Below are 24294 nucleotides of genomic sequence, written 5' to 3'. Positions count from 1 at the left end.
CGAAATACGATTTGTTCGAAATATGAAACAAATATCTCCAGTAGAAGTAAATGGAATCAGGATCATTTGTTCCAGCCAACCCAAAAAGCCCCCTTTTCACATTTTTCTATTATTAATGTGATTGTGAGGTCTTTACATGTTCAAAATATAAATTAAGAATGTAAAGTAATAAAACTACATTATATGAAGTAAAATTTTTGAAAAAATCTTGTTTCTGTGTACAATTTACGAACTGTTTGGTGAAAATGGTGCTGGGGGATGGAGGGATTAGATACTGGAAACCTTTGAGGAAACTGAAATGGTCGCAGTAGGCAAAGGTTGATAACAAAATCAGTTTTATTCACATTTTAAAGGATAATCAAAGGACTTGATAGTGTGTGTGTCCGACTGTCTGAGAGAGAGAGAGAGAGAGAGAGAGAGAGAAGAGATTGCGAGAGAGAGAGGAGAAAGAAGAGAGGAGAGAGAGAGAGAGAGAGTAATCAGCATGTATGATTGTTGACATGTTTACACTTGAATCTGAAGTGCATAAAAGAGATTAATTATGCCAAAATACATCAACTTACTGTTGGCGAATGGCAGAATTTAAAATAAACATGAGGGTTTTGCAAAAAAATAATAAGTAGATGATGCAAGAAAAGGAAAGAGTGATTGAATAGATTTTCACAAGGAAGCCATTTAAACAAACAATTGAAAGCATGCAGAAGCCGAACACAGTGCCATATGCAACTGAGTTAGTTACTTTTATAGTGATCGTAAAAAGCAATTGTCACTAGATAGGTATTTTACCATAACAAAAAGTGATCTGGGCAAGTCGAGTGTAAGTGGAAAAAACGAGTTAATAATCATCCCAGTTCAGCTGGTAAGTCAGTAGAAGCAGACGCCAGTCTTCCATCTCCTCTCCTCTCTATATTGTCTCACTCAGCGTACCGAACTGCGTGTGTGTGTGTGTGTGTGAAATGACATTTTTTTTTTATGTGAATTGGTACTGCTTTTATATTGAAATGTTTTATTTCTTTATTTATTTTGTCAAAAATGGTTATCATTAAACTATATACTACTGTAATGTAAATGAAAAAAAAACATATTACTACAAGTATAAACAAGATAACAGGTCAGTTCAAAGTGCGAGCATTTTTTCGACAAACGATATAAAATTTTCTCGAAAATTTCCTTCAAAAAATGGAAAGTTCGACATAAGAAATGTTTGATAAACAAGGTACCACTAGTGATAATTCTTTTGTCAAATGTTTCTCATGTCGAACATTACGTTTTTAGAATGAAATTTTTTGTATCGCTTGTCTTACAAATGCTTGTATGTACTTTGAACTGACTGATTATCTTGTTTATACTTGTATTTGACATCCTACTGCATCCTACAAGAAAAACTGTATTAACATGTTTTTTCATTTACAATATATAGTTTAATGATAACCATATTCAACAAAATAAATAAGAGAATAAAGCATTTCTATATGTATAAAATTTAGCATAAAAGATGTACAAAATCACGTCACTGTGGTGATGTCAAGCATACCTGACTCCAAACTGAATGAGGGAACGTTGATATGTTTTGGAGGAGAAAAAAAATTTAAAATATTACTGTATGTATGTAAAAGCAATAGCAATTCACATAAAAAAGGGAATTTCACAATAAAATTAACATAATAAAATATGAAAACAATCAAATGCAATAAACAAACAATTTAAAAGTTTTAATTGAGCCAGTGTTCAGTGTGATGAGTGAGACAGTATAGTTAAACCATATTCAGCAAAATGGTAAATGAAAGAACAAAGCGTTTTACTCTAAGATTTATCATAAACAATGAGCACAATCGTACGTCATTGAGGTGACGCACAGCTAACTTGAGATAGGAGGGAGTTTTTATATTTTTTAGAAATAATGAATGAAGGATTTTAAGCTATCATGCGTTGTCATATTGTTGAGGAGAGAAGAAGAGACAGAAAAGTCTTTACTACAATATGCATGTAAAAGCAGTACTAATTCACATAAAAAAATAAAATGTTATTTCACTATAAATTTAACATAACAATAAAACATGAAAATAAGCAAATGCAATACTACAGTAATAAAACATTAAAAAAAATCTTACTTGAGCCAGAGTTCAGTGTGTTGAGTGAGACTATAGAGAGAGGGAAGGGAAGACGGGGGTCTGCTTCCTACTGACTAACCAGCTGGGCTGGGATGATCATTCACCCGTTTCTTTCACTTACGCTTGATTTGCCCAAATCACTTCTTATTGTTACGGTAAAATACCTATCTAGTGACAATTGCATTTTAAGATTTTTTATCACTGTAAAAGTAACTTGGCTCTATAATAAACACACTGGCGTTGGGTTTAGCTTCTGCATGTCTTTGATTCCAGGCAGTCCCCGGTTATCAGTGGTGATTCCGTTCTCGGAGGGTGCTGATAAGCGAAAACTGCCATTATCCGAAACTCGTTGATTTATGGGGCCATAATGGCGCTTATGGTGCTGATAACCGGTTATCGTCACCATAAGCACCATTGTGGCACCTCTGTGAGGTATGTTATGGTGCCATAACTCATTATTGGCGCCAATAACTGGAACTCGGCCCATTATGGCACCATAAATCGCCAATTTTATGGCGCTAGACAAGTGCCATAAAACCGGATCGCCGATAACTGAGTCCGCCGATAACCCAGGACTGTCTGTATGTTTAAATGACTTCCTTGTGAAAAGTTATTTAATCTCTCTTTCCTTTACTTGCATTCTTTACTTACTACTTATTTGTTTGCAAAATCCTCATGTTTATTTTAAATTCTGCCGTTTGCCAACAGTAAGTTGATGTATTGTGGCATAATTAATCTCTTCAGGCACTTAAGATCTAAGTGTAAACATGTCAATAATCATACACGCTGATTACACTTCTCTCCTCTCTCTCTCTCTCTCTCTCTCTCTCTCTCTCTCTCTCTCTCTCTCAGACACAATCGGACATACACACTATTGATTCTTTTGATTATCCTATTAAAATATGAATAAAATTTATTTTTTTTATCACCCTTTGCCTACGGCACCATATCGGTTCCCTCAAAGGGTCCCGATCTCTCCTCCCTCCATCCCCCCACCGACCATGCGCTATTTTCACCAAATAGTTTGTAATCGTACATAAAATAAAATTTTACTTCTTATATCGTATTGTTTTACTACTTTCGACTCTTAATTTAACTTTTGAACACATTAATAATAGAAAAAAATGTGAAAAGGGGGACTCTTTGGGTTGGCTGGAACGAATTACCCTGATTCCCTTTATTTCTTATGGGGATATTTGTTTCATATTTCGAACAAATCGTATTTCAAACAGCCTTCTGGAACGGATTAAGCTCGAAGTCTGAGGCACTACTGTATATAATTTATTTTATAACTAGTAGTATGATTTGATTGCGCCTGTTTTAGTGGCACAAGGAAATGAACAGAACTGTATTTCCAAACAGTAACTACATATATAGAAATTTATATAAAAAAATTTACAGGTACTATGTACAGTGTACTTGTAAAAAATGGAATGGACAGTTCAAAGTGCCAAGACTACACCTTTGCCTAAAAAAAAAACTTTTGGCAACTTTATATTAATAAAAGTAATTCATAAATCATTCTGTGCTTCCTTAATGACACCTCAAAAACTAAAACTTCCTTTCCTTTTCATAAATCTAAAATATTAACATCATACCTTTAGGAGCTCCACCTGCACATCTTCTGGATGAAGGGGCAGACTCTGGATAGAAGCAAGAAGCTGACATGGCAACCAGGTTGTTTCATCATCTTCCTCATACCCACTATGAAACTGAGTATCTCGAAGTAACTGAAAAGTTAAAAGCAAATGTTTATAAAAGCCACTATGGCCTATCTTCCTTCATATTTCTTAAAAATCAACAGCTCTAAATCCGTTGTTTTTTTTATAAAATATCTCCTAAATCTGCAATTAAAAATTTGTTTTAAAAATACAATTCTATTCTAAGATAGGTTTTTTAAAAATAACATTCTATTTTTACTGGGGATAAATGTAAACTATAGTATCACATTTCTATGAAAAATTTGTAAATTTTGAAAAGATTCAGGGTCAGATTGCAGTGGGAAGGTCATATTATAAATGAAGAAGTGGAAAGATGGGATGGTTTGGACAAGAGATAAGAAGAAATTATGTTATAAGAGTGGGTTTTGAGACAAGGGTATGTAAAGCTTTACTGTTTATACATGGAGTGATGCAAGAAGTTAGAAAAAGAAATCACACATACAATATGCAAAGCTGTGATAAGATTTTGAAATAGCATAGAATAATTGATGTTTGCCGATAGTAATACAGTACCAAATACGTATACGTATTTTTGTAGGTATTTTTGGCAGACATAAAACTGGATAAAGGTAGGTAGAGAGATAAAGTGAGTCACAGATTAAATGAAGCAAGGAAGTTTGAAAGATTAGAAAGTTATCTGGAATGTCTATGATAGCCATAGTGAGAATGTAATAAAGAGACTGTTATTCCATCTCTTTTACGAAAGAAAAGTGGATGGTGATGCAAATGAAAACTAAAAGATTGAAGCTGCTGAAGTGAACTATTTGCATATTGCATGGCAAAAAAAGAAAGGAATAGGTGAGACAAGGAGATATATCAAGTGGTGAAAAGCTTAGCATATGTGAAATAGCAGATTACTGGAGAGAAAACAGGATGATAGGTTATTGGAAAGTATCCATAATTTGCAAGTATCAGTAAAGAGGAAGACAACCTAGGACGCTCTCAATACATGACATAAAATAGGCATATTGGAAAGGAAGTGAAGTACCAAATTGAATACAGAATACTCATACAAGTGAATGGTGTGTGTGTGTGTGTGTGTGTGTGTGTGTGTGTGTGTGTGTGTGTGTGTGTGTGTGTGTGTGTGCGCTCAAGAATCCAATATGATGCTGATGGTTCCTATGTAGGCATATTAAGTGGGTGATGATATGGAATTTTTTGCACAAGAGCTTCAACTATAATTAGGAATTTGAAGAATGAATAGGGAAGTATATTGTTTTTCTAAAAGGTCATCCCATTATGGGAAATGGTTTCATGTTGAAAAAATGGTACGAAAAATGTTCATGCCTAATGGCATTCCATATGAAAATTAACACAGTTTTCTCCCTTAAGATAACCTGAGTTATCCTATTGCTTGTATAAAAATGTATAACCTAACATTAAAAATATATCGATTGCTTACCTTTGAAAAACCAGAAACTGCTAGGCTTACAAGTTTTGACTGTCGAGATTCCAAAGATAACTGCATTGCCTTCAAGCATATTGCACGCAGTTCATGAGGTGGAGAGCGCAATAATGCAGCCTGAGATTCAAGCAGATCTAAAAAGAATAAATTTAAAAGTATAGAAAAATCAATGCAATTACGTGCATATTTGTTTTGTATGCAGCTTTTGTCATTTAAAAAATATAAGAAAGAGATTAACCAAAACAAAAAACAAAGTGTGCAGTGATAAATCATAAACTGCAAAATTCATGTTTTCATAATGAAATTGAGTTTTATAAATATTACTAAGTAGTAATTACATAGCTATACATAGTTTCTAACTTGCACAGCAGCCCTTTTAAAAAATTGCAGCACTTGCATTTTGTGTAGGTGACTAGTTCTGCCCACTATGTATTGGGGAACAATAGGAACAACCAAGCAGAAGACCTCAATTTATTTCTGTCGACTGATTCCTAATAGACATGCTCAAAGATGATATCTATGGTTTCGTCGATAGGCATGTTTGTACTAGGTACAGCCTGCAGTCTTCGGCAGAATTCCTAAAAGCCATCAAGGATGCTCCTGGCACCGAGATTATTGCCTCAATGGACGTGGAGTCCCTATTTACGAACGTGCCTGTCGACGAAACCATAGATATCATCTTTAAATATCAACAGCGCCCCTCAACATACCCGAAGCCTCGCTCCGTACGCTGCTGGAGATCTGCACGAAGAAGGCCCCTTTCTCCACCCACCGTGGCCAGATGTTCCGCCAGAAGGACGGCGTGGCGATGGGCTCCCCACTGGGGGTCCTCTTCGCTAACTTCTATATGGGCACCGTGGAGGAACGGGTCTTCGCCAAGATGCAGCAACCCCGTAGATATGGACGTTATATTGACGACATCTTTGTGCAAATCGATGCCAAGGATGAGGTAGAAGCCCTCCGTCAAGCATTTCAACAGTGCAGTGTGCTGAATTACACAGTTGAATACAGCTCCGACAATCGGCTCCCCTTCCTCAACATCCGTGTAAGCAAGACAGAAGACGGTCTTCGTACTTCTGTCTACACAAAGACGACTAATCTCGGATTTTGCCTCAATGGTGACAGCGAGTGCCCCGCCAGATTCAAAAGCACCACCATCAGGGCCTTCATCAGGAGAGCCCTCTCCCACTGCTCGACCTGGCAGGACACTCACCAGGAACTCGACCGAGCCTCCCAAGTACTTGTGAATAATGGATATTCAAATAAATTTATCAGTAAGAAAGTCCGCACAACCCTAGAGAAATGGTACAGTAGTGAGAACCTGCAGCCCAGGATAATACCAAGCTATATTATAAAGCCTTCATGAGTTCTCATTACCGTGAAGAAGAGGACTCCAATAAGAAAATTATTTCCGAAAATGTATCCCCGACCGACGACACCAAGAATATCAACTTAATCATATACGTACTACCAGAATCGGAGGACGCTCGACCCTATCATGAAAAATAACCCCTCTCCACAGGTACGAGTCCCCCGGAAGCAGATGCATGTGGTGTACCAGTATACATGCCCAGGCCGCAAATTCAGTGGCGCCTACGTAGGTATGACTACGATGCGCCTGTCTAAGAGAGACTCATGCCATGCCCAAGAGGGGGCTATCAAGAGTCACGTCCACACCAAACATCTAGAGGCCATCTCCCGGGATGTCATTATCCAGAACACGAAGATCATCAGGAAGGCCCCTGATGCCCGTCAGTTACGCCTGCTGGAGGCGCTTCTCATCCAGCAAATAAAACCTACACTGAACAGGACACAGGAAGAATTTCTCCTCCCTACAAGTATGAGAAGACCTGCCACCAACAACAACACCACTGATCACAACAACTCTATGGAAGACAACACCCCCGAACGAAATACTCCTGCAGTCAATGAAAATCAAATTAGCCGTGACGTCCTGCAGCGTAACGCAACGTCCATCAATGTTACTGCACCGCTTAGGAGGTCTAGATGGCTGCAGAACCTGCAGCAACGCAACTATCGACTCGGAGAAAGTGGCTTGAGACCTGGCTAAAGTCACCAATGAAATAGAAGACTCACCGCCACCAGCCAATAGGAGATCAGCATGGGGCGACCCCCTGCTGTTGACCCCAAATATAAGGAGGACGGACACCACACCAAGAGCAGTCCACCCTCAGCTTTCCTAGGCCCGAGGATGTTCTGGCAGCTCCAGACGAAAGAGAGAGAGAGAGAGAAGAGAGAGAGCGAGAGAGATAGAGAGAGATCAGAGAGAGGAGAGAATCGTTAATGAGTTTGATGACTATGGTATCATAGTTTATCTGTAAAATTCAAGTATATGCCCCTATTTTGACATTGTATTTGATCAAGAACTCTATAGGCGCTCTACTAGCCTGCTTAAGTAGCACGGAAAAAGCCGCTATTCGGAAAATAAAGAAGAATCTCTACAAGTGTAACGCTGCTGAAGTCGCCATTACTTTTAATAATGTATGCTTAAGAGAGGGTATGCTTCCTAAGTACAATAATAATAATAATAATAATAATAATAATAATAATAATAATAATAATAATAATAATAATTTATTTATCCAATTACCCTGGTGAGTGGATGACAGGACTGACTGACTCATCAACATCTTGAAATCTGTCTTATGTACAAAGCCATTTAGGACACCGACATCGACGACTGGTCTCCATTCCCCCAATGACTTGGGGACTACAAACAGACGATGGAAGAAACCTTGTGTGCTCCTGTCCTCGACTTCCTCTATGGCTCAATTTAGGAGGAGGGAAGAGACCTCCTCTGAAAGGGCTAAATGCTTCTCTAAGCCTTTTGAGTAGGCCGTCAATACGATAGGAGAGGTGACTAAAGTGGGCTCTCCATGAACGGGATGGAGTAGCCCTAATTCAGAACCCTGATGATCCACTGTTCTGCACCTCTTATACTTTATATCACACAAAAATGGAAAAGTCTGGCTCCCACTGGTGCTAGAAGAACCGATTCTTCATTCCTTGGGCTTGATAGAGGTCCTCTTGATCGCTCTGGCTGAGAAACGGACATGAGCCTGGGCTGAGACTTGGTCTTACTCCCACGAAAGGGCAGCTGCTGAAGAGGAGAAATTGTCCTGGAAGATAATGAATATGAATCCTTTGGGTGCTTGGCGATGACAGTGCTGATACCTGGTTATTGTTGCTGCAGTTATGTCGGGACTGGCGCATATTGGCGCTGAAAATCCAATCATCGTCATTGCTAGACAAACACCACATAACCGGATCTTCAAAAACCGAGGCTGTAGATAACCAGGGACTGCCTATAGTTGTAAAGGAGAACCATAATTCTCTTTACTTCAGGAACCCTAAAGAGAAAAGAGCCACAAGTTCCAATGAGGCATCCCTGATGGCCTTATCATTGCAAGACAAGACCCCTACCCAGTCTCATGAAAAGTCTGCTGACAGGTCTGAACAGTCCTTAATTTTCTTAGGGAAAGCTGCAACAGCCCAATCTAAGAAGCTGAAGACCTAAAACACCTTGGAAAGGTTCTTGACAAGGGGGTCAAGTTCTGTCTACGAAACATTATTTTCGCTGACAAGAAGGCCAAGTGACGGGACAAGTTAATGAGACTGAAGTCCCCTTGGGAGGCAGCGATTCCCAATGGAGGAGCTTCCCCGGTGGTGTACGAAAGGTATCTCCTACAGATTAACTGCAAGGCACCAAAGGTGAAGGAGCCTTACCTTGTTCTTTCTTTGCAAAAAGCCAATCTTCAACTTCCTTGGGAAATTTCCTCGATGACGAGGAGAGTACCATCTTAGGAAGCTGTAAGCTATCATCTGGGTGGCTCCTCATCATGAAGGTCGAGGCAGGAGAGGCTGGGGCAGCTGGTGTAAAGAAGGCAAGAAAGCTCACCAGTAAATATCGCAGAAGAGTTGCATACACTGAAGGAGCGGCAGGCTCTTGATCTAACTCCTCTTTGTCAGAGGAGAATGGAGACAGGGACAAATCAAGGTCGGTCTTGGCAGAAGGCACTTTCTTGAACAAGCCCATAATCTCAGCTAGCTGCCATTTGATGGGCACCAAGGGTAGATCGACTTGATCTACAGAGGGCACTTGATGCCCGTGAGCTGCAAACTGAAGCTGTAAAGCTGGCAACGGGTGCTCGGAAGCAGATACTGGGTGCTTGGTAACTGAAGCCGAGTGCTTGGGAGCTGGCTAAGCTCACTGATTCTAGGCAGCTCATGATTTAGTTGTGTACTTGACTTCAAGAGGGTTTCTAACTGCCCCCCCCCCCCCCCCCGCCCCCCCCCCCCCCCCCTCTCTCTCTCTCTCTCTCTCTCTCTCTAACTCTCGCTCTCTCTCCTCTCTCTCTCTCTCTCCCTCTCTCTCTCTCTCTCTCTCTCTCTCTCTCTCTCTCTCTCTCTCTCATGAATTTTTTTTTATATATTTGTTCATATATACCCAGGGTTGCTGTTGGTTTTAGTTCTTATCTTTTATAATAGCATGTCACTTATAATTGCAATTTTGCAAAGAAAAGTGCAAAGGTATATTAGAAATTTACTTAAATATTTTGCCATCATAAATTTATGGGCTATTGAAGTAATGGAACCTCTTTCCTGCCCGATTTCTCCAAATCGATGGCATGTAATAGTGTTGATACTCACCAGGAGGATATCCGTCCACCACTCAAAACCTGTTATTGTTACTCATATGAGGGTATCCATCCTTTCAGGGTTAAGGCATATATTTGATGTTCGAAATATCAAAATGAGCAGTTATAAATATTTTTAGAAGTTCTAGTTTTTGAACTACTTAAATAGCCAGTTATAAACATTTTTTAGAGGGGGATGTAAAGTATTCATGAATTTTAACTTGCGAGTGTTTGTGATCCCTATCCCTCGAGACTACTGGGGGTTGACTGTACTTCACAGAATTTCAGGAAAGAACAACTAAACATTCGATGAAAAAGCTACTGCATACAACCAATGTTTAGTCAAGAGCCGGCAGAAACAAATGAGCTCTTCTGCTTGGTTGTTCCTATTGTTCCTTGATAGTGGGCGGTGCTAGTCACCTACACAAAAATAATAGCAGCACTCCAGCTATTTTTAAAAAGGGCTGCTGTGTAACTTAGCAAAACTATAGCTAAGTAATTACTTGGTAAGTTACTTATATGAAGCTTTAACTTTACAAAATGACAATTTGTCGAAAATTGCATTTTTCCTAACTATACAAACCTGAGGTCCTTTAACAATAGGAAGGTAACTAGCGGCAGCTGGGACGGTCGTAAGCTTCGAACAAGGGGAGAACGGTAGTTAACTGCTTGTCCGATCGTGCGCGCACTTTTGCTTTAGGCCCATGCAAAAAGTTGCAGAGTGAGGGGTGGGTATGAGGTGGGACTATATGTAAAGGACCTCAGGTTTGTATAGTTAGGAAAAATGCAATTTTCGACAAATTGTCATTTGTTCCAATACGTAATACAAACCCTCGGTCCTTTAACAATAGGAAGACTCACTTCTTGGTGGGTGGAATCTGAGTCTTTTTGGTGAACAGACTGGTGTTTTGTCCAACCTTGGAATGCCTCCCTGGTCGTAAGAGCAAGGGAGGGATCCAAACCTCTGTCCGATTGATCGGGTGTGCACCGCAGGATCAATGGTCAGACCTCTGAGCCAAGTACTAAGAGAGAGGCAAGCGTATCTCGTTGTACCAGCAAGTAAGAACTTGCTCCTTTACAAGAGCCAACATAAAGTATGGGTTTGTCTCAAGTAGGCATCCACTCCTTCCCCCTTGTTGGAGGGAGTGGAGGATATTTGCTTCTATCCCTAACTAAAGGGATAGATTGGGGCTCGGTCGAGTAGCTTACCTGCATCGGAATTCCTTCCCAGTATGGTGACGACCGTGACCCTCTGCCCACAGTAGAGAGAGAGAAAGATGGAGAAGAGAAGCCAGTCGCACTCTCATTCAACCATTATTCATTCCTACAGTCACACCAGGAATCGATGCTGTTCTGCCTGCTCGGGTGCTGGGTAAGCTTACACAACGTGTTGAGCAGCCACCACAGGTCCAAGGAAAAAAGTATCCAAGGACTTGTGGGCAATATCCCGAAGGTAGAGGACTGAAGGTAGTCTGGTTGGCCCAGACACTGCCTTCAGGACCTGCGCCACGGAGAAGTTCTTACGGCAACGCCAAAAGAGGGTCCAATACCTCTGACTTCGTGGGATCTCGGTCGAGCGTACGGATGTCGTCACTACCATCAGCCTCGTACGCCACCCTCCCTGATCACCTCCTCACGCAGCCAGAAAGAAAGTGTGTTCTTGGATACTTTCTTTCTTGGTAACCCCAGTGCTAACGAAGAGGCGTCGACACTCAGGGTCCTGAGGTGTCGAGTTTTCTTCAGATAGCGCCGTAGCGCCCTCACAGGACAAAGCAGCATCTCATCCGTATCGTTGTCGGTGAAATCCATTAGGGAGGGGATCGTGAAAGACTCGAACCTGTCGTCAGGGATCGACGGATTCTGAGTCTTAGCTACCGAAATTCGGGACGAAATCGAGCGTCACAGATCCCCAGCCCACCCTGGTATGTTTAACATTGAAGGACAGACCATGAAGTTCCCCTACTCTCTTCGCCGATGCCAGGGCCAGCAAGAAGAGGGTCTTGAGGGTCAGATCCCTGTCTGACGACTCTCGGAGTGGCTCGAATGGTCTTCGAGTCAAACTCCTAAGGACGAGAGTCACATCCCACTCAGGGGGCCTGAGTTCCCTGGGTGGGCAAGACCTTTCGAAGCTCCTCATGAGCAAGGAGATCTCGAACGAGTTCGAGATGTCCAGTCCCCTCAGTTTTAGGACAAGGGCCAGGGCGGCTCTATATCCTTTAACTGTGGGTACTGAGAGGAGCTTCTCTCGGCGAAGAAACACGAGGAAATCCGCTACCTGCTGAAGAGTGGCTCTGAGAGGAGATAGACCGTCTCGACACCACCACAGAAACCGGCCCCCCCTCGGCCCCACTTCCCCTGGTACACAGCTGCAGAGGACTGTCGGACGTGTTCCAGCCATCTCTGTTGCTGCGCTGCGAGAAAAGCCTCTCGTTCGCAAGAGATGGTGGATAACACCAGCCGTGAAGTTTGTAGGGACTGGACTGCCCGGTGGTACCGCTCTACGTGTGGCTGGGCTAGAAGGTTGTGCCAGTGGGGCATCTCTCTCGGTTTCTTCCGCAAGAAGAGCCAGCAGGTCCGGATACCCCAAACGGCTTGAGGGTCGTTTGGGAGCCACCAGGATCATCCTGTAGGAGGGAGTGACCAGCGCTCGGCTGATCACTTTTCCGAATCAGACAAAAGGGAGGAAAAAGGCGTAGACGAAGAGGTTGTCCCAGGGGTGTTGAAGAGCGTCCTCTGCAGCTGCCCATGGGTCCGGCACGGCCGAACAAAAACTTGAAGTTTTTGTTGTGCCGGGTGGCGAACAGGTCTATGACCGGACGCCCCCACAGGTTGAAGAGCCTTTCCGCCACTTCTGGGTGTAGGGACCACTCGGTCCCTATCACCTGATCCCGACGGCTGAGCTTGTCTGCTACTACATTGCCTCTTGCCTGGAATGTAGCGTGCTGACAGCTCTATTGAGTGAGCCGTGGCCCACTCGTGCACCTGCACGGTCAACTGGTGTAGCGGCAGAGACACTAGGCCCCCCTGCTTGTTGACGTATGCCACTACTGTGGTGTTGTCGCACATCAACACCACCGAGTGTCCCACCAAGCGTCCTGGAACTCTTGGAGAGCGTAAAACGCCGCCTTGAGTTCCAGGACATTGATGTGAAGGTGCTTGTCGTGATTGGTCCCACACACCTGCAGCCAGCAACAACTCCTCCAGGTGTGTGCGCCCCATCCCTCGTCGATGCGTCTGAAAACAGCAGCATCTCCGGGGGGGGAGTGCGTAGAGGCACTCCTCTTAAGAGGTTCCTGTCGTCGAGCCACCAGGCAGAAGCACCCCCCGTCACACCGGAGTGAGACGGGCCCTTCGAAGGTCCCGAAGGAGCCTTCTTAGGGGGGGAGGAGGCAGCCTTCTTCTTCTTCGGCTTGGAAGCCTTAGAAGTCGAAGGGGGAGAGGCGGCAACAGACGACGAAGAAGACGACGACGACACCTTCCTCTTCTTCTTCCTCTTCTTCGTCAGCTCCCTCAGGACGGACGTCAGGTCTTCCATCCACGGAAAAGTCGGGCCAATTGCCGAAGCAACACGCCCCGACTGATCCTGTCCGGAAAGACCTGAGTCCGGGGCAGCACCTCCATGACGAGACGCGACGTGGGCAGGGGCAGGCACGGCAGGAGCGGCAGGAACATCAACAGCAGGACCAGCACCATCAGGACCAGCACCAGCAGGACCAGCACCAGCAGGACCAGCACCAGCAGCAACATCAACAGGAGCGTCACGCACCGCGCGCCTCGTAGGAGCGGCGCGAGCGGCTGGGCCAGCAACACTAGCTGCAGGTACGGCAGGTACGGCAGCATAGTCCGGCGTCACAGGCATCTCCAACTCAGCCAGTTTCATCATCGGGACGGGCGGCAGGTCCAGGGGAGAACTTTTCGGACAGCGAAAGTCGGGGGTCGGCAGCACATAGAATCCAGGTGGAGGTGCACGCCCCTCTTAGGTACGGCAGCAATCGGCTTTTGGATTGATGCAGTGGGGTCACAGATGCAATATTGCTGTGTGTAAACCACATGAGGAGGGGCGGCGTACGCTGGGGTAGACACTGTATTAGTAGTTGTTGTGACTACACCATGAGTTTACTACTGCCGATCCCGCCAGTCGCTGAATTAAGCCCTGGATACTGGGAGCGCCCTGCAGTCCCACGACGCCCACACTGTCCAAGGTCGTCACTCACAGAAGGCACACCTGAGGGAGGAACAGTCGGGTCAGTTAGAGGGGCACCCTCACGCCTGGGAGAGGACGAACCCCACCCAGAGCGGACGGAAGACCCCGAATACAATTGGACATCCGGGTATCGAGCGCCCTCCTCCACACTCGACGGATCGAGTGAGGAGAAGGACTCCGAAACCCCCCCCGCAGGGGAAGGCGCAAACCGTGGGGGCTGAGCTGGAGGCAGGAAGGATGACGAGGTATCCGTCACCAAAGGAGTCGCTGGAGAGCTTTCCGACGACTCCTTGGTCGATCTACGCCTCTTCCGACCCTCGTACAGCACCCACTGCGCCTCTGACCAATTCATACATACATTACATGGTTCGGTTCTGGGAACATTCGCGCCCCGCCACACCGATAACACAATTCATGTGGATCTATATCAGGATAAGAGCGAAATCCGCCGCATTTACGCCCCTCCAGCCACCCGGACACACTCTACGGGCAGCAGTGTGGGCGCGGCGAAAAGCTCTTCGAGACCCATAATTCAGTCACTTTACAATATATGAAAATGAAAAAAAGAGTACTTACAATTTCATTCACAACCCACAAAAACAAACAGTCAGAAGAAATTGTAAACACATCCAAAGCACACGACGAATAGCAGGCAGAGCGATGACGAGCACGTCCTGTCACACCACGGCCGAAAGCAAAAGTGATTCTTCACCGCGCGGCGCGCGCACGATCGGACAAGCAGTTAACTACCGTTCTCCCCTTGTTCGAAGCTTACGACCGTCCCAGCTGCCGCTAGTTACCTTCCTATTGTTAAAGGACCGAGGGTTTGTATTACGTATCGGAACAAATGCACTGTTATAATGAGATGATGTAATGGTTAAAACAAAACTTAGGCCTAATAAACAATTTTTAGACTTTATAGGAAAAATATTAAATAGAGCAGGTTTTAATAATAAATATATGAATTTGCTATAAGGAACCGTGTATCATATAACCCCTTAACCATGAAAATATGTAATGGTGTATAGTTTTGAGATTTACATAACTCTTCACTCTACCTCTGGCTTCAATGCAGGCCTGACGTATCTGCCCATACTTGTTGGAAGAAGTTTCTCGAATAAGCTGTTCAAGAACCTCCTCCATGATCGATGAAGCTCTGAATGCAGTTTGCTCTGTTATGTAAGGAGGTTATTTAACCATTCTTCAACTGAGGCACAGTGACTCAGAGGAATCTGGAAAAAATAGTTGTGTTACCAAAGTTTTAGGGTATGAGCAATGCAGCTGCTATTGAAAAGTAGTAGCAATTGTGTTCACATTGAAGATATAGTAACGTATATGAAGAACGTTGCAATGCAAGTTGGCTAATTTATATTATCGAATGACAGTCAGACAGCTTCACAATTTGGTCTTAGCCACTGACTTGGTACTGTATAATCTTTATTTTGTTACTGCCACTATATCTTTGATCTTGGCTTTGTTAATGGAGAAATGATAATTGGAGAAAATTGTGCATTATGTATGCAAAGTACAATATGCTGAAACGATTAGTGTGAATAAAAATGCCTAGCAAGATTCACTAAGACTACTGTGGCTGTAAAATAAATAGCTAGAAAAACCTTGGATGGCATGGAATAAATCATGTACACTGACACACGCTATGTACCAGCTCCCTCATTTCTGCTTTGTAATAGTATTTCAAAAGATTTTAATTGTTCAAGTACAAAACTTAAATCCAGAAGGATGACCTTAATATGCCAAACAATACTACTGTATATTTAGCTATAGAATAACACAAATGATAAATCCAAAATGTTAAAATCCTAAATATTGTAAGGATACTAAAGAGAAACTATGCGTTAAGAAATGCCAAGCTTACACATACAAAGCGTAATTTAAATGTCAAGTTTCTAATGCTGTCAGCAATCGACTTCCACCAAAAAAGACCATCCAACATTGGCCTTGTTATAGCAAGCATTCTCTGCTGACTGACCCTTTTATTAAACCAAAACAAGACAATGCTACATAACTCCCAGATTTTAACAAAAACTTATGAAAATATTTAATGTTCATGGGATTCAATTTCTAAGCAAAGGTCGGACAAGGTGTGCAAGTATACGTCAGCATCTTATTAGAGAGAATATGAAAAATATGTATGAAAAATATGTAAGTTTTTCAGTGTCATTCAACTAACACTTTAAGGTATTCATGCCTGCATAATTTTTAAAAAATCATTTAAGATGTTGAAAAAATCTATAAAGATTTGTGTCATAATGCATCAATGAAGAACACAGATAGAAGTTGCGCCATCACTAACAAAACAAAAGCTATGAACTGATATCAAACTACCTTATTGCTTTGAGCAAGCATCTCATTATGCAGCCATGCATTTCTTACAATTCTCCTCACCTGAATTCCAGTTACAGCAAGCATTCCCTGCTACTCTGGACATACCTAAACTTTACATAATACCTATCGTGTCCTTCCACTTCAGTATAATCAACCCTGGTCAATTTTTCATCCACCAATACAGTCCTCACTTCTTTTTTAATGAACTTAGTCGTCGTAATACCATTCAGAACTCCATTCTGAACCTCTCCTCTCTAACTCAAACTATCTTCTATTTCCCCTCTCACTTCAACTGTGCTGTGATTAGTTTCTTATACTTCCAGCCACTTTTCTGCCCATTACATCCATCCTCTTACTGCCATTCTAAGGAAATTTCTCTCTGCCATAGAATGATGCACATGTCTCCTTATCTATAGAATGCATACGCACTGCACCACACCTTTGTTGTGCAGGCACCATCCATCTCCCTCCCTGGCTATTGATGCCCTTCCATCCCAGTACCTCTCACACAGCATCTTGCAACGCCTACAATGTAATCCTGTGGACGATTTTTCTACATTATTCCATTCTTACCTCTTTAACCATCAATTCCACACGAACACGCACTCTTATACTTAAGTTATCTTTTGCATCATTTAATTTTTTTCTTATCCTCCACATTCAACGACTCCTCAAAATACTGTTCCCTAGATGCAAGACTGCATTTCCATCAGACAGCATCTATCCATTTACATCCTTTACTCTTAATTCCATAGACCTTTACTCTTTCTCCCTGCACTTGCTCCCTGTAGCAGCTCCACCAACCACCTCCCCGAAGTATCTGGTCAACTTTAAGGCTAAATTTTCGATGTACCCAAACTCTTTCCTTCCCTTCACTCATTTGTCCTGGCCTGCCTTATTTATCCTCTTGTATACCGCTGCCCCATATCTTGTCCTGTATTGTCGCTATTAAGTTCCTAGAGAGACCTTACCTTACCTTACAGACCTTACATCTTGTTCGGGTTGCCCCAGGTCCCTCAGTGTGAGGCACCTCTAATGTCTACCAGAGAGTTTGCTAGTACATCTTCCGGTATATTTTGCATCTTCCAATCTTGGATGGTCTGGGATGCAGTTTAGATATTTGTCGAGCTTATTCTTAAACACATCTACGCTCACAATCCTGATATATTCCTCAGATGAGCTGGCAACGCATTGAATAGACGCTGCATTATCGATGCTGGTGCGTAGTGGATTAATGTCCTGTGTGCTTTCTTATTTTTTCCTGGTATAGTTTTGGGCACTATTATCTACCTCTGCTTGCTCTTTCTGATATTTTTAGTTCCATGATATTTTCTGCTATTCCTTCTATCTGTTTCCATGCCTGAATTATCATGTAGCGTTCTCTTCTCCTTTCTAGACTATATAATTTTAAGAATTGTAGTCTTCCCAGTAGTCTAGGTCCTTAACTTCTTCTATTCTAGCTGTAAAGGACCTTTGTACACTCTCTATTTGTGCAATATCCTTTTGATAGTGTGGGTACCATATCATAATTGCAATATTCAAGTGGACTACGAACATATGTTTTATAAAGCATAATCATGTGTTCAGCTTTTCTTGTTTTGAAGTGCCGTAACAACATTCCCATTTTTGCTTTACATTTTGCCAACAGAGTTGCTATTTGATCATTGCATAACATGTTCCTATTCATCATCACACCAAGGTCTTTAACTGCTTCCTTATTTGTGATGGTCTCATTATAGGTCCCTTATATGCATATAGCTTTCTTTCTCTGGCTCCATAATTTATTGATTCAAATTTATCAGAGTTAAATACCATCCTATTTACCTCTGCCCATTCATATACTTTGTTAAGGTCTCTTTGTAGAGCGTTCCTATCTTCATCACAAGTAATCTACTTATTCTTGTGTCATCTGCGAAACTACTCACTACCGAATCCTTAACATTATGTCTATGTCTTCAATCATAATAACAAACAGTATGCAGCTAACACCGTACCTTGCGCACACCGGATATTACCTTGGCTCATCCGATTTCTCGTCGTTTGCAATAACTATCTGTTTTCGTTGTGTAAAAATTCTTTTAACCATCTTCCTACTTATCCACGATATTGTGTTTCTAATTTTCTTCGCTAATATATTATGGTCTACTTTATCAAAAGCTTTTGCAAAGTCTAAATAAACCACATCTGTTTCATTTCCGCTTTTCTTTTCATGATTTTTGAATATGTTTTCACGGTGGACTAACAGTGGGTTTGTGTACTTTTTCCGGGTACGAAACCATGTTGTCCTTTATTAAACAAATTATTGTTTTTTATTAAATGTTTCATAATATTTTTTCTTCATTACCCTTTCATACACTTTCATAATATGTGATGTTAGACTCACAGGCCTATAATTACTTGCCTCTAGTCTTGATCCACTTTTGAAAGTAGGGGTAATATATGCTAATTTGTGCTCATCATATATCTTGCCTGTATCTACACTTTGTCTTAATAATATTGCAAGTGGCTTTGCGATAGAATGAACTACTTTCTTTAACAAAATAGCAGGAATTCCATCAGGCCTTGCAGCAGCTCCATTTTTAATTTCATTAATAGCCTGCACAATATCAGCTTCATTAATATCTATGTCAGCTAAATATTCACTATTTTCATCCCTTACTTCTATATCATTATCTTCATTATCTATTCTAGGGGTGAATTCTCTCTTATATCGTTCTGCCAGTATGTTGCAAACTTTCCTTTTTTTCATTCGTTAATCTCCCTTCAATTCTCAGAGGGCCTATTTCTATTCTTCTTTATTTCATCTTCTTCGCATATGAGTATAATAGTTTGGGGTTTGCTTGATATTTAATAGGGTTTTTTTCTTCCAAGTCCCGTTTTTCATTTTCTTTTGATTGTATAATCTTTTGTTCTGCATTTTCTATCTTACTTTTTAGTTCTATAACTTTCCATGCATTTTTTTTCTTTTTGCAAGACCTTTTTTCCACTTTCTGATTTTCTGGAACAAGATCCTTCTGTCTCTTGGTATGCATGATGATGTTTACTTTTCTTCTTCGGTATATATTTTTCCACTATTATCTCCAATATTTATATAATATCTCCGTATTTACCTTATGTCATCACTTACGAAACTGTTATCCCAATCTTGTTTAATTCTTCATTAATTTCTGACCATTTTATATTTTTACTGTAGAAGTTGTATTTTCCATATCCTTCCCACTTTTTCATTTCTTGCTTATCTCTATTTTCACTTGCTTTGGAATGAACTGTTAATTCTATGACATTATGGTCTGAAATACTCGCCTTATAAACTATTATTTCTTAACATAATTCATCTCGTTCACAATACTAGGTCTAAAGTATTTTCCTTTCTTGTTGCAGGTGAGAGAGAGAGAGAGAGAGAGAGAGAGAGAGAGAGAGAGAGATCCAGCAATTTCACTATTGAGTTCCTAGAGAGAGAGAGAGAGAGAGAGAGAGAGAGAGAGAGAGAGAGAGAGAGAGAGAGAGAGAGAGAGAAACTGAATTTGCTCTAATAATTTCTTAGGATCAGAAAAGAAAGTGAGGAAGAGAGGCAAAGTGAGAGCCTATTTCTAACTTAACCATACAGTCTATCATTCATATTTTCCAAATGTCTTACAGAGTTAATACGACTTAATTCATTTACAAAATTCATGAAGTAACACAATTGTCAAAAATACCGATGTTAGTCAACGTGGCATTCATAATGCTATTTATTACCAAAGATCCCATCAGTTCGGATTCGTTTTCCATGTTGATCTCATGCACAAATGCGCCGTTTGTTTACTAATCCAGCACTTTTGGCCTAAAGTTTGCTGAATATACTTCATATGGATCAAGAACCATTTATGTAACACATTTTTTTCATTACCTATTAATTTGATAGTTGTTTAAGCGTACACGAGTAGGCAAACCAAAGACACTCATATGGACTTTGGAAGTAGCGGCAACAACAACAATAATCTTTAGCTCATTTCTAAATAAAATACCATATACGATAAACACAGAGTTCAACGAAATGAAGCCACAAAACACCCACACCCCAACATCGTCCCCTCTTCCATTTCTCGTATTCCTTCACCCAATGACAAGGGACCGCCTCCACTGACCGGATAAGGTCAAAGATATAAGCCTCGGTTAGCTTACTAAAATATCAAGTGTTCATCTTTCTATAAAAAAAAATTGCTTGCGTTTCATTGATCTACCATATAACATCGGATTTCACTGTTATCATTTGTTTCATGAAAGCAATCATCTGATGTCACTATTGTTCAAACTACCATATAATGTCGAAAAGCCCTTCTGTAACTGTGGTTTTCTTTATTTGATATTCGTTAGCTGTCGTCTTTAATAAGGGACAAGGTTTGTATAAAATGAATTTTGGTTTCTTCACTTTTCAAATTTCCCCTCAATCAACCCAATGATAAATAGTCTTCTCAAAATGCAAAGGTTTAACCGTCTTTCAAGTTGCAAGTTCACCTCTACCTTACCAACTCTGACAAGTAATCATCTTTTTAAATAACAAAAAGGGTCTAGTATTCATATCTATTTTCAATAATATACACGTCATTAGTTCCTCCTCCCTCATCTGGCAGTCATCCCACGTCGTTAATACTCCATTTCGAGAAGCTCCTTCGTCCTAAACCTGCTCAAGAAGGTCCTTTAAATAGTATATTTCAAGGAACTTGAACCTAATTGGACCGTTCGCGCATAATGGTCGGGTGACTGTCGGAATCAAATGTCCCAAAAGTCAGTTTCTTCTAATAACTTTTATCAGTTCTCTTTTCGAAACGTATTCTGTTGAACAAAAAATGAATTCCCCTCCCTCATCTATCACCTGTGATACTGAAATATGAAAGGTCACGATTCAAAAGCGCAAATCTAAAATTTACGACCGTCTTCTTTTTCACCCGTTAGGTACTCTGTCTCCAACGATGGAACGCTCTCGACACTCCAGTTTACTACGTTTTCTTTAAATATCCAACCTTTCATTAATAATGTTTACATTTTATATTTCTACTCAACATTTATGACGGCAGTCATGTCAGCAATCTTTTTCTCAGCTACAACTGCTCTTTATAACAGGCGAGTCACATCGGATAGTTATAATTACTCCATGAGATTATCATCATCACTTGCCTACCAAAATTACTTCCAAAACTGTCATCTCTGGTACTGCGATAGTCAGTTCTCTTTCATCTGCACAGCGTTAAGTTATTTCTCCCCTTAGGGAATCTAGTACGATTATGGTAGCACTTCAAAGCGGCGAGATCCTGATTACAAAATCTCTCTCATTTTCAGGCTTCAAGTAATCTCTCTTTACTTCGATTTTGTTCTGTGAAAACTGTCTAACGTTATGGTACGTATAATTAATGCCCTTATGATGCTGGCACCGACGCCTTCCTAAATACAACACTTATAACATTTCTTATATCTTGGCTTAATTTAGACACGACAGAAAAAATATGGTGGCTGTATTCAGCTCTCTTCCATTTGTCGTATAAAAGGAGAAGAAAGAAAAAAAGGTCCACATACAAAAACCACTTCCATTTCTTCCCTCCTTTCTTTTCCCTCTGAGACCCTCAGTGGGTTTATCCTTGGCTGAAATAATTTCGACTCCGCTCTCATCAACCCCGGGGGAATAGCCTTTCCGCATGAAGATTGAGCCGTAACTCAGGATGCTTCCCTCCAGAGAATGACCTCCAGACTATCACTTCCTTGACCTTACAGGCCCTCATGTTTTCAGCTGATAACAGTGGCATCCATCACTACATTTTGCACGATACTAAGGATACCGTGATACTGCTCTAACGCGAATGAGAGCTAAACTAAACTGAAGCTGCTGAAATGCTACTTCGAAACCTCCCCAGTGAAAATACAAAATAAATAACTAAAAAAAAATTATATATATAATAAAACTAGCTTTTGTTTTCAACGCTGACCTAGCTCCAAAATGGATTTTAAATATCTTTCTTTCAAAATACAAATGCTGTTTAGATTAAAATTAAACATTTTTTTCAAACTAGCATGAAGAACTCCCCTCTCTGAACAACAAATACTCCATCAGCAATAAATATCACGCGAACTTTTACCTTTGACTCTCTCTTTTGTATATTTTTCTCTTCCCTTTCTCTTTCACACATACAAGGTATATGCAAGTATGCTTTTCTCTCTCACACTATATATATATATATATATATATATATATATATATATATATATATATATATATATATATATATATATATATATATATATATATATATATATATATATATATATATATATACATCTACATACATCATACTACATACATAACATACATACATCATACATACATACATATATATATATATATATATATATATATATATATATATATATATAGATATATATATTATATATAGATATACATATATATAACTGAATCACGAAGATTTGGAATGTGAAGATAAGTATATAAATAATAAAAGCAAAAGCTACGAAGGAAAGTGAAAAGAAGTAGAACTTCCTCTGTGGCTTTGCCTTTATATATATATATATATATATATATATATATATATATATATATATATATATATATACATATATATATACATATATATATATTATATATATATATATATATATATATATATAAGAATATTCAACGTAGCATGAAAGTCCACTTGCTCGAGAATATCATAAAACCCACGTAAGAATGCAAGTGAAAACCCGGGACTTGGAACGAGTACTTTATTCTACATTTTCAAGTTCACAGAGTAAAAACATAGTTTACAGAGCTTTATATACATAGGTGAGTAGTGGTGAGTGGAGTTGCAGTTGTTTTATTAGGGCAGCATTTTCTCCAAACAGAAAGGACATGGAAAGAGGAACAAGAGCTAATCCAGGCCGGAGGTTACAATTCCTGGAGCTGGTGGCTTCAACAATACAGTTCCAGAATATTTCTTATCTGATAGTCGTTGACATTGCAGATTATAGATGAACTTATCTTGGCCAGTTAATCTTACTTTGTGAAAAAAATTCTTACGGGGACTTTTGGAGGGGACAAAAAGAACATTGAACTTTTAGAGAAATTTAAAGTAATTAATCCTAAACTACCCTACTTTTATGGCCTCCCCAAAACTCACAAAGACAATCTTCCATTCAGACCCATCGTTACATGTGCCGGAGCTTTCAATTACAATATTTCTAATTGGTTAGCTGGCCTCCTTTCCCCTTTTTTAGGCACTTTTTCTCCCAGTCTCATTAAACATTCGGAAAATTTTTGTCAAAAATTCAGAGAAGCACACATACCACTTCACAACATAAGACTTTTAAGCCTTGACGTATATTCCCTGTTGACAAAAGTACCAGTAGAGGAAGTTCTTCAGTTTTTGAGGGAAAAATTATCCCCTTATTCAGATCATTTCCCATTGGCGCTAGACAAAATAATAAAGTTACTTGAATTATGTGTATCTAATAACGTATTTTCATTCGGGGAATCATTCTATGAGCAAAAATTCGGGTATAGTATGGGTAGTCCTATAAGTACTGTTTTAGCCAATCTGTACATGGAATACTTTGAAACTACAGTAATAAATGCAATAAAACCCAAAAACATGCTGTGGATGAGATATGTAGATGATATTCTAACATTTTGGAATAATAAATGGGACAATTTTAATGAATTCTTTTCAAAATTAAACGCATTAGTGCCCAGCATCAAATTTAAAGTTGAATGGGAAACAGACAACAAAATTCGTTTTCTTGATGTTTTAATAATTAGACACGACAGAACACAAATTTACCATTTACAGAAAACCAACGTTCTCACTTTCCTACATTCACT

General features: G+C 40.4%; 1 protein-coding gene across 1 annotated transcript in view; it reads right to left on the bottom strand.

Annotated features, from left to right (window-relative positions):
* Positions 1 to 15324, bottom strand: part of LOC135226201 (brefeldin A-inhibited guanine nucleotide-exchange protein 3-like) — a 199483-nt gene extending 184159 nt beyond the window's left edge. The window contains exons 1-3 of the mRNA XM_064265644.1: positions 15158 to 15324; positions 5235 to 5371; positions 3710 to 3841 (exon numbers count right to left, since the gene is read on the bottom strand). Coding sequence (XP_064121714.1) covers positions 3710 to 3841; positions 5235 to 5371; positions 15158 to 15242 — 354 coding nt within the window. The 5' untranslated portion in view covers positions 15243 to 15324. The remainder of the gene's footprint in view (positions 1 to 3709; positions 3842 to 5234; positions 5372 to 15157) is intronic.
* Between the last annotated feature and the right edge of the window lie 8970 nt (positions 15325 to 24294).

Source organism: Macrobrachium nipponense, chromosome 14, assembly GCF_015104395.2.
Source record: "Macrobrachium nipponense isolate FS-2020 chromosome 14, ASM1510439v2, whole genome shotgun sequence".
In the NCBI taxonomy this organism is placed as follows: domain Eukaryota; kingdom Metazoa; phylum Arthropoda; class Malacostraca; order Decapoda; family Palaemonidae; genus Macrobrachium; species Macrobrachium nipponense.
This window is presented reverse-complemented; position numbering and strand designations above follow the sequence as displayed.